Source organism: Lycium barbarum, chromosome 11 (assembly GCF_019175385.1).
Source record: "Lycium barbarum isolate Lr01 chromosome 11, ASM1917538v2, whole genome shotgun sequence".
Classification (NCBI taxonomy): domain Eukaryota; kingdom Viridiplantae; phylum Streptophyta; class Magnoliopsida; order Solanales; family Solanaceae; genus Lycium; species Lycium barbarum.
Window position 1 is genome coordinate 33,423,164 of NC_083347.1, and position 12,052 is coordinate 33,435,215.

Sequence of the window (12,052 nt, forward strand, 5' to 3'; positions counted from 1 at the left end):
ATTAAAATCTATTCAGACCAAATAAATACTTAGATCTTATTATAAACAAATGCACTTAATTGCTTAAAGTCTGAACCATTCAAATTCAAACCTCCTTTAACTGCAAACAAGTGAGGCCTAAATTGTGTAACTCTGATATCATTTTGAGAATAATTAGAGTTTGTTTTTATATATTTGTTAAAGACTATTGTACTGTTGTTTAGTATCAGCTACATAACTTGCCCAAAATAGATCTAGCTATGACAAGAACGAAACAATTTACAGGAAGGATTATTGATCTTAATATTAGGCCATAAGCAAGTGTAAATATTTAAGCATCATTTGATCACTAGAAAAATCACCTTGTGTAGTGTTTTCATTTCCAGGTACACACTCACGTCTTACAAACTCATATTGAATTCACCGTACATTTCAAGGGTCAAGCCTCTTCTGTACCCTAACCCCTCAAAGAATCTAGTCTCGAACAAATGGCAGAACAACAGCATATATTGCCCATCTACAAATTCTAAGAATAATGTATTAAGTCATCTACTCCTAAAATATGGTCGATAAGCACAAGCAACTGCGTGTTCAGCATTCCCCATGAGTCAAAAGCTGAATCCAAGTATAGGCAAAATCTTCCAGACATTGTCCAATTCATGTCTAATATTTTGCATCAATTGGCGACCCTGATTGCTCATATGGGATGAGAACAATGTTGAAGCAGTGTCCCTTGCCGGTCTTGAAATATTAAAGTTGAGCAAAAAGAATTTCATTCCATGTATCTGGAACACCAGGCAAGCACCAATGCAAACAATCCTGCACTCCGGGTGTTGATTTGATGCTGTATCGAGATATATGACCCTCGTCTCTCAGCTGAGACAAAGCTGTGATGTCCAAAAGCTTGACACCTGTTCCTTTTACTGCCCGTGCTGCACCTGCATCACTGGATTCATCTTGTACAACCTCCTTTCCACCAGAAAGTGGAGTGGTGTTATCGCACGTGCCTCCACTGTTCCAATCTCCATTAAAGAAATGCCTAGGCGATATAGACCGATAAAATGCTTTAAGACCAGGGTATTTTGGCAGCTGTGAATCTACCCATTTAATGATGCTGTGCATTGTAAAATTCTTGGCACCAGCAATATCTGCAATTTTCCTGTTCGTATTAGGAACACCACCTACATACATGACCCACCGGTTGGCGTTAAGTTTTCCTCTATTCCAATGGTGTCCTGTATTTAGCACAAGGACATCAAATCTGGGTAGGTAACGACTCAAAAATGCTGGCGGGCGATCCAGGTGCATGGCGTAATCAGTAGCACGCTTAGAAGCATTAATGGGTCTCAAGTTACACAGACTAGCAGACCAATAGTAGAGAATAGTTGTTTGGGTACTCGGAAACCGATAAGCCCATCCGTCAGGTCGTACAGCATGACGAGCCTTTACAAGACCATATTCACGTCCCACGTCGAGAACGTCAGGTCTGTCTTTACCACCAGTAATCATACACATAAGCGACTGGAATTGTTGTCTGCCAAGCGAATCCCCAATAAAGGCCAGAGTTTTGTTCTCCATCCTGGATCCACAACCAAGTTCAGAAAATTCCTTGTATGTGAAAAACAAAGTGAAGTCAATTAAGTATCACCTGAAGACTTGAGGAAGAGAGAGAGCAATGCAATATTTCTATCCAACAAAGAGAAACTTAGACTTGGAAACATTGTGCAAACAGAATTCTCTTCAGACATTAGGATGTGAGAGAGATGAGGATAACAGGCACTACATAGAGGAGTTTCAGTCACAATTTTTTTCTTGCAGTTTATGTGAGTAGTAAGTCTAATCTGTTGGGTTTGCTCAAGCTCACTCTTCTGCTATTGGAAATAAAGACATGGTAGGTACAGTTGTACTTATGCCACTCAGATGGTTCTAATAGAGCTCATAAGAATTTTCCTGGGGTTAAACACATTTCAAGCATCGGATGGCTTCTTCTTTTTGATAAAGTAAGATGTTTCATTCACAATAGAGCATCAAGTAGATGCATAGTTACAAGGAAAGGAAAATGCATTCACAGAAGAACTGAAAAATCCCTTTACAGTGTCAATCTAGGACAAGGGAACTAACAAAATCCAACAATTGGTCAGTATCAATTTTTGGAAAAAGAACACACCTTTTAAGGAATTTAACACCTGTAAACTCTTCCATCTCGCAATCCCTTGGTCTCCAACGTAGTTTCTCGTATCCAAAATCCGTACGCTGTGTCAATCGGCAAGCCCACATGCCTGACAACCATCGCTTGCAGCCAAATCCAGAATATAAAGGCCGACTATCATCTGTGACCCATCTACCTTTAGCAGAATTACAACCTGGAAATTAAGATAAGGGTATTAGTAATTAATTACTTACTAACTATTGTACCAAATCCACCAAGCAATTTTAAGGATAGGTTGCTAGGCAAACAAGGCCATTTTTGAGATTATCCAGAACCCAAGAAAGGGTGAAAACTAGTTGGAAAAGGAAAGAAATTAGGATTTAATTCAATGACAATGTAATCAAATCCATCAAGATTTGACTTTCTTGAACATTAAGATAAACTCTACAGCTAAATGATGTCAAAGAGAAAGGAAACAAAGAATCAAATAGAACGATAATCACCATGATCTTTTGAGGCAGACGTCAGATGTTCTATAGGGCCACCTGCAGAATTCACTGGAGCAGCAACTTCATTTTCCTGTTCTCTTGAACTATTTTTTTCTTCCAAAGCTTTTAAATCTTCTCCTTTTTGGGTAAAGCTAGGGGGAATACCTGCACTTCCTGAAAAACACCATGAAAACATCAGATCGCTTAACCTCAACGGTATCTCAGAATACAAAGATATATAAAACATGAATAGGTACCAGTGAAAGTAGTTCTTTACTGCAGAAAGATAACACTTTGGCAAACATAAATCAAGTTGAGGACTTGGAAGCAACAGATTCAGCACACAATAAGAAGATTGGGAGCTATATACTCATACAACTCAGGAAAAGGGAAGTTCCTCTTTCTTTTAATTTGAAGGACAGAAAACAGACACATTTATCTTTGAAGCAGAGAAAGAAAATGACTTCACTATACCACTAATTCTTCATGATTTGAGGCACTCAAAAAAGACGAAAGATTGTAATCAAACATACTGTACCTTCTATCTCAGTATTAGTAATCAGTTCTTCAGTCACCTTATCCTTTGTAGAAGAGTTTGAAATGGCAGATACAAAGTTCGTGTTTTCTTCTGATTGCCCTGATCTATTTCTTTCTGTTAAAACTTCTTCATCTTTCACTTTATAATCTGAAAGAGAACAAAGAAAAGATAAGTAATCCAATAGGATTCAGCAACATGTCCATCAAGTTCTATTTACTCTGTCACAATACTACTGTCCTTTTTGGTTTGTCCCAAAACAACTATTTGCCTTAAAGAGGAAAGTTTTTTTCTCCCTCCAACATTTAAACTGATATCAAATACACACACTATATTATATTGTTTCAAACTCGACTTGACATCTTACCGATTAACATTCAACTTTTTCATATTTGAAACATTATGTTAAACACTTCCCCACCAAACTGCATAAGATGATTTATCCAAACATTTCACTCTCAATACCTAGAAAAGTCAAAGTAGGATTTTTAATGGGACGTATCCACTATGGGAAGAATTTAGATTAGTAGCCTTGTTGCTTAAAGTTGTTGAAGAAACAGATGATATCATTAATTACTAGGAAAAAGTTGAGAAAAGAAACTTTATGTTTTAGCATAATTCAGGCGGATCAACAGGGTAAGAAGGTATCCACAAGAAAGAAGATCATTATGCAAAAGAACCAGACAAAACATGCAAGAACCACAGCTTCTGCCAAGTTTCATGTCATCTAAAACTTGAATATATCAATGTGATCCGGCTCTAAAAACACCTTTGTTTATTTAGACACGCTTTATTCTGGTACCTGCTATCTTACAATGGCTGCTCCAGTGGCATTGGGTTTTATTCAACCACTGGATCGTAACTGCATCTCAGTCAAAGAATGCTCCGTCCTACTAAACATATACAATATTTTTTTACAAAAAATTAAAAAGGTTGAACCGCCAAATAGCAGCAGCTCCTACGACCTAATACACTACATTATCTTTAAATGAGTCAACATATTTGCTAATCCAAAGTGGAAAATGAACTACCAATGGTATGGAAAATGTCAAAACAGAATTTATGCCAAACCTGGAGAAATCTGGAAGACATGATCCTGAGATGGTGTCCAATAAGAGAGAAAAGGGCTTTTCACGTATGCCAAAATAATAACAGTGGCACAGACCAATCCAATAAGGATGAGAGAGATCCTTGGCACCTTTAAACCTCCCTTCATCCTCAATGCATAGGAATTTATATACTTGAAGTCATTCCACCACAATGGATGTCGTGTTCACTTCAGTTCAATAACTGAAATAGTTGGAAGGAAAATGTTTGAGGTAAGACTGAAAAATAGTGTTTCTGGTGTAAAAAGATTAGAGATACCACAGGGCAATTTTAGACTCCTGATATAGGCAACAAAAATTACACAGAAAAATAACACGAAGACCCCTTCATGACAACATGATAGACAATAATATTCTACCAATCTTGAAACAAAAAATAAGTATAGGAGAGAGAGTAGGAGAGTGGAATTAAAAGAAAATTACCACTCTTACAGCTACCCTCTCTCTTATTATCTATGTAGGGGGTGGTTATGAGGGTGTTGCAGGAAAAAGATACTGTAGTACGCTCACAGTAGAATAAGTCCAAAACTACTTCTATGTCCCTTTGTCATTAAATGGTATAGATATGAGATGCCATCTAATCATTTGAGATGCCTGATATAGGAAATAGGAATCTTATACTAGACCTTCCTTTGAAGGAAACTACAACCAAATCGTCAACACTTGAGATTCCTCTTAGACCAACAGCAGCTATCTTTCCTTTAGCTTCCTTCTCCATATCCTAGAGCCCCTTTTGGGTTCCCCCACCTAATTTCATGACGAAGATGCCCCTGCCTTTACCATGTATAAGATATTTCTAAACTCAGTCCCATCCTGCATCTTAGTGTTGAATACAATTAGTTGCTCACGACTTGAATTTATTATATCAAAATAAAAACTATGGATCAACTTCGATCTTATAAATGTTTTACATTCAATTTAGCACCTCTCTTTGTTGCTCTCTCTTATTTACCACATTAGCTCGTACAGTTTCTTTCTTGACTGCTCACTTCTTGCTTGATTTCATAACTCAAAATGACCATCTCTAAATATAGGTGGTGATGGAAGCATTAGTGAAGGTATATAATACTCTTTTCTAAAATACTACCAACTACCTATGTTGCTTAGATCCTTTGAAAATGCTGCCGGTTGCGTGTCAGATCCTCCAAATATGCATTTTTGAGGATCTGACATGAGTGCGGCTGTATTTTTGGAGGATCCGAGCAACATAGCCAACTACCTATTTCTAGAATGCTAGAGTTGTTCTGTGAATTCTCAAGAAATTACTTGAATATTCTATAGTCATTTGAACATCAAAGAAATAAAGTTGGTGATGATTTATTTCTAGTCAGTTCAATTTTTGGACAAAACACAGAGCTGCTTTTTCATAAAGACACGTCTAACTACTGAAATATCAGATTGAAGCAGATTCATCAGTGTCTTTGTCCCCTGAAGAACTAGTGTTAATTATTAAGTAAAAACTAGTTACAATGCTAGTAAAAATGAGCCGCTTGCATTAGCAGGATCAAGGATTCATAATTTGATACCAAACAATTTCACTTGGTGCAGAGCCAAATAGGAAGTTGATGCAATTGTGAAGTCCAATAAAATCAGGGAACATTAGCCAAAGTTCACATAAAAAATCCATTAACAAGAACCCAGAAACGAGATAATCCATAGATCCCATACAAAGTAGCTACTCCCTCCGTCTCAAATTATCTGTCTTGGTTTCTAAAAATAGTTGTCTCAAATTATTTGTCGTTCTAAAAGTTCAAAACAAAATTAATTTTTTTTTTTAAAACATTTTACCCTCAGTAGTTATTGTTCTTGAAGACTACAAACACCTCAATTGTGGGTTGATGTTCAAATACCAATGAAGGCCGGGTAAAATAGTTAGAAACTCGTCATAATTAATGTTTCTCTAGGTGCGTGTAAAAGAAAATCACGACAGATAATTTGAGACTAGGCGGGAGTATAAGATTCAGGTTTCTGTTCAAATCACATTAACACAAGCTACAACACTCACCGTAGAAAATACTGATGAAGACATTAGATACATACATATACAGCACGAAATATTCAAAAAAGTATGGATCTTTAAGCAAAATTATTATAAACCACGCAAATAAAAAAACAAACTGAATTACGGAGATAAATACTAAAATCTAGAAATGCATACCTTCAAACCTCTGAAATCTAACCTCCGAAACCTCGGATTTGATCTTGGAACAATAATTTTTTTTGCAAATAAGAAATTATATTCAGTTTCGAAATATTAATGCAAAATTGTAAGTTTAGAACAAAAAATTCAGTGAGAGATGATTGCAATGAGGGGTTCAGTTTGAAGATATATAGCTGACAGGAGCTGAAGTGTGAGGACAAATGACAAACACACGAGATCGCGGATACAGAAAAATTAAGGAAATTATATATAGTAACATTTTGACTTTAACCTTATTATATTACTCCCTCCGTTTCCTTTTATTTGTCCATTATTCAAATAATAGATTTTCACTTTTACTTATCACTTTTAGCATATCAAGAGAAGACAATTTATTTTTTTCTATTTTACTCATAGTATTAATTACTCACATCAAATTATTTTTTAAATCCAATAAAAATATGCATCAATTAATATAGGTACATTGGTAAATTATTTACTCCATTTGTTATTTCTTAAACAGCGTGAAAAGTCCAAAATGGATAAGTAAAAGTGAACGGAGGGAGCATTTGTTTTGTCTCTCTCCAAAATATTTACACAATTAAGTTATTTATTATGATAGACTATGTAATAGTCTATGTAAATATTGTAAATATTCTCTTCCTTATGTATCGTAATTAGGTCCTATAATTTAGCCTAGTATCATTCTGATAGGGAGATACCTACTTTGTATATAATGACTTTCATACATCAATACAAATCACTGATTGATTTCCTACATGGTATCAGATTAGGTTTCTCCTAAAAACCCTAGCTTCCTAAACCCTAGCCGTCCACCTCCCTCTTCTCTCCTAACCCTAAACGTAGCCGCCACCCCTTCCTCTTCCCTCTTCTCTCTCTAATGGCTGACAACAAAAATTTCCATTCTGCTTTAACCGTCACGAATGTGAAATCTTTAATCCCAATCACTCTAGACATGGAAACCGGCCATTATCACGAATGGGCGACACTATTCAAAGTTCTAGCCCGCGTCCACTCCGTACTTGAACACATCATACCACCAACTGACACCACTGAACTCACCGCGTACAACGCAACAAAGGCGGCTAACCTTCCGCTCTGGAAACGGCTAGATGCGGTGGTCCTTCAATGGATATACGCCGTCGTATCTCATGATATTCTTACCTCTATTCTCATGGCGGATGATGTTGCAGAGAAGGCTTGGAATCGAGTTGCTCAACTTTTCCAAGATAACAAGCACTCAAGGGCAGCGTACCTTGAAACTGAATTCACCACCACAAAAATGGCTGACTTCGGCTCTGTTATGGCCTATTACAATAGGCTCAAGTCTCTCGCGGATCAGCTTGCCAACGTGGGGTCGCCGGTGTCCGACCAACGTATGGTCTTACGCCTCCTTGCAGGATTACCGGAGACATATGCACACTTTGTCACCACCATCCAGCAAAAGGATGTGCTGCCCTCTTTCTCTAAAGTGTGCTCCAGACTCAAGCTCGAAGACGCAGGAGCCAAGGAACGTGCCCGCGATTCCAGTCCCGCGGCTCTACTTGTTGATAATAATACTCCCTCCCCGCCACCTGGTGGCAACAATAATTCAACTAACCGTCGTGATAATAATCGTGGCAGGAATTCTAACAGAAACAAGGTAAAGGGGAACAACAACAACAACAACAACAACAACCGCGGGAAATCCGGCCGCGGCGGCGGCGGACAGACCAGCAACGGCCAGTGGCCGACGGGATAGCCACCGGCAGGGGGCTACTACTGGCCTGCCTGGCCGCCCCAGCAATGGCCAACACCCCCTGCCCGTATCCGACGAGACAGTGGCAGCAGCGTCCCACCACACCGCGGCCCGGCAGGGGCATTCTCGGTGCGGGTCCACGACCTCAGCAGGCCTATTCCATGCATGGTCCGACCTATTCTGGGTACACTCCGACAGACATGGAGGCAGCCATGTACACTCTGTCCATGCATCAACCGGATGATAATTGGTACATGGACACCGGAGCGACTTCCCACATGATTGCCAACTCAGGTACTCTCACGTCTTATTTTAATTTGAGCAATAATTCTGGAATCATTGTTGGTAATGGTAGCACTATTCCAATTCGAGGCTATGGTCATACATCCCTACCCCCACCTAATCCTCAATTATGTCTCCGAAATGTCTTGCATGCTCCAAAACTCATCAAAAACCTTATTTCCGTACGTAAATTCACTAAGGACAATAATGTTTCTGTTGAGTTTGATCCTCTTGGGTTTTCTGTGAAGGATTTACCGACGGGGAGCCGCCTAATGAGATGTGAGAGCATCGAGGAATTGTATCCTATCATTGCCACAAAATGGACCACTCCACCATCCACCTTCATTGCCGCATCACCTAGCTTGTGGCATTCCCGACTCGGCCATCCAGGAAATGCTATCCTTAGTTCTCTTCGTAGTAATGCCTTAATTGAATGTAATAGGGCCCGAACTTCTTTTTGTACCTCTTGTCCTTTGGGGAAACATGTTAAATTTTCATTTTATGATTCATTGTCATTTACTACTATGCCGTTTGATATCATTCATAGTGATTTATGGACATCTCCTGTTTTAAGTTCTAATGGGCACCGCTATTATGTTTTCTTTCTTGATGATTATAGTAATTTTCTTTGGACTTTTCCAATCTCTAACAAGTCCCAAGTCTATTCCACTTTTCTATCTTTTAAGGCATTAATACGGACTCAATTCGAAAGAGACATTAAAAACATTCAATGTGATAATGGGCGGGAGTTCGCCAATGGGTATTTCCAATCTTTTTGCGCCTCAAATGGTTTAAATTTCTGATTTTCTTGCCCCCATACGTCGTCTCAAAACGGCAAAGCGGAAAGAAAAATTAAATCCATTAACAACATAGTACGCACTCTTCTTGTCCACTCTTCGATGCCCCCCTCTTTTTGGCATCATGCTCTCCAAATGTCCACATACCTCCTTAATGTACTTCCTACCAAAGTCCTTGGGTATAAATCACCAACGCAAGTTCTCTATCAACGAACCCCCTCATATTCTCATCTCCGGGTTTTTGGGTGTCTATGCTATCCACTTTTCCCATCTACAACTATTCATAAGTTACAAGCAAGATCCACCCCGTGTGTATTTTTGGGCTATCCGTTGAATCATAGAGGATATAAATGTTATGATTTATCCACCAACAAAATCATCATCTCAAGACATGTCATCTTTGAGGAAACTCAATTTCCCTTCTCCAAATTGCACTCACCAACCCCAACTTCTTATGATTTTTTGGACCATGGAATTTCTCCATATACCCTGCATTTTCTGTCACAGCCTCCTCTACCCGTCGTTCCCTCGGTCCAGCCCCTCCCCCCGCTGCTCCACCCGTGACTGCCCAGCAGCCCTCCTCCCCACTGCCCAGCAGTCCAACCCCACGGTCACGGCCCCACAGCCCCTACCCTCCACTGCCCTACCCGTGACTGCCTAGCAGCCCACCCGCATGGTCACTAGAAGCCAACATGAGATTTTTAAGCCCAAACAACCGTTCAACTTAAATACTTCTAGCACTCCCTCCATCTCGCCTATCCCACGAAATCCTGTCAGTGCTCTAAATGACCACAATTGGAAAGCTGACATGGTTGATGAATATAATGCTCTAATTAGTAATAAGACGTGGGAGTTGGTTCCACGTCCCACTGATGTGAATCTTATTCGTTCTATGTGGATTTTTCGTCATAAAAAGAAATCTGATGGTTCTTTTGAGAGGCACAAAGCCCGTCCTGTCTGTGATGGCTGGTCTCAACAGGTTGGAGTTGACTGCGACGAGACTTTCAGTCCGGTTGTCAAACTGGATACTATTCGCGCTGTCTTGAGCATTGCACTTGCACACTCTTGGCCCATTCATCAGTTGGACGTCAAGAATGCTTTCCTACACGGTAATCTTAAAGAGACTGTTTATATGCATCAGCCTATTGGGTTTAAGGATCCAAAGCATCCACATCATGTCTGTCTCTTGAAGAAATCGTTGTACGGACTTAAGTAAACTCCCCGTGCATGGTTCCAACGCTTTGCAGACTATGTCTCCACTATTGGTTTTTCACATAGCCGATCTGATCACTCTCTCTTTATTTATTGTCGAGGTTCTGACATTGCTTACATTCTGCTATATGTTGATGATATTATTCTCACAACTTCCTCAGATGCTCTCAGAAAATCCATCATGTCTCTGCTTAGTGCCGAATTTGCTATGGAGGATTTGGGCCCTCTAAGCTATTTTCTGGGTATCGCTGTTACCCGGACTTCACACGGCATGTTTCTCTCTCAGAAAAATTATGCAGCAGATATTATAAAGCGTGCGGGCATGACTGCCTGTAAGCCAAGTCAGACACCGGTCGACACCAAAGCCAAACTTAGTGCCACGGCCGGGCCTCCTTGCGATGATCCCACCCAATATCGTAAGTTGGTCGGCGCGTTGCAGTACCTTACATTCACAAGACCAGACATCTCCTATGCGGTTCAACAAGTTTGCCTTCACATGCATGATCCAAAGGTTGCACATATGCATGCTCTTAAACGCATAGTCCGATACATTCAAGGTACTATTGAGTTTGGTCTCCATCTGTACAAATCCTCCATTGCCTCTCTTGTTTCTTATAAGATGCAGATTGGGGCGGTTGTCCAGACACTCGCCGATCCACATCAGGTTATTGTGTCTTCCTTGGCGATAATCTCCTCTCATGGTCATCCAAACGGCAACCTACTATGTCTAAGTCGAGTGCGGAGGCCGAATACCGTGGCATCGCTAATGTCGTCTCTGAGTCCTGTTGGCTTCGCAACCTTCTTTTGGAGCTCTGTTGTCCCATCCGGACAACTACATTGGTTTATTGTGATAATGTTAGTGCCATATACCTATCAGGTAATCCAGTTCAGGACCAACGCACTAAACATATTGAGATGGACATACATTTCGTACGTGAGAAAGTTGCCCGTAGAGAAGTTCGTGTTCTTCACGTCCCGTCCCGTTACCAGATAGCAGATATCTTCACTAAAGGTCTTCCGCGCGTGCTCTTTGATGATTTCAGGGACAGTCTAAGCGTACGACAACCTCCCGCTTTGACTGCGGGGGTGTGATAGACTATGTAATAGTCTATGTAAATATTGTAAATATTCTCTTCCTTATGTATCGTAATTAGGTCCTATAATTTAGCCTAGTATCAATCTGATAGGGAGATACCTACTTTGTATATAATGACTTTCATACATCAATACAAATCACGGATTGATTTCCTACAAGAACAATTGCAAATATAATAAACAGCCTCCATACAATAATGTAAATAAATTCAAATTAGTTATTGTGACGGTATAAATACATCTAATGTAGTTTAAACCAATTATAACAGTTACTTATCGTTTTATCATAGCAATTAGTTCTTATTGAACAGACAATATATATATAATATTAAAAAAATTAAGAAAAATAATGTGTGAATATATAGCAGGATTAATCTTGAACATTATGGCCAAGGAATAATAATGGTAGACTATTCTCATAATGTGCATAGGTTACAATGGTTACAACTCTAAACTAACGATAGAATTAATTCCGAAGGAATGAACTTAGAACATATTTTGGGTAATGAG

The 12,052-nt window shown here is 39.4% G+C and overlaps 1 protein-coding gene across 1 annotated transcript; it reads right to left on the bottom strand.

Moving 5' to 3' along the window:
- Positions 1–270: 270 nt before the first annotated feature.
- LOC132617328 (protein trichome birefringence-like 14) lies at positions 271–6,644 on the bottom strand. The gene is made up of 6 exons (XM_060332310.1): positions 6,416–6,644; positions 4,223–4,441; positions 3,155–3,301; positions 2,632–2,790; positions 2,147–2,342; positions 271–1,558 (listed from the first exon to the last, which is right to left on the bottom strand). Exons 2-6 carry the CDS (start codon positions 4,365–4,367, stop codon positions 730–732), a joined length of 1,476 nt encoding a protein of 491 aa, XP_060188293.1. The 5' UTR covers positions 4,368–4,441; positions 6,416–6,644; the 3' UTR covers positions 271–729.
- Between the last annotated feature and the right edge of the window lie 5,408 nt (positions 6,645–12,052).

Bases quoted from the DNA above. Each gene is read 5' to 3' on its own strand.
- LOC132617328 (XM_060332310.1), bottom strand. From the start codon at position 4,367: ATGAAGGGAGGTTTAAAGGTGCCAAGGATCTCTCTCATCCTTATTGGA. The intron at 2,791-3,154 runs GTACAGTATGTT...GGTGTTTTTCAG, and splicing joins TACTAATACTGAGATAGAAG to GAAGTGCAGGTATTCCCCCT. The intron at 1,559-2,146 runs GTGTGTTCTTTT...TTGTGGATCCAG, and splicing joins GGTGTTAAATTCCTTAAAAG to GATGGAGAACAAAACTCTGG.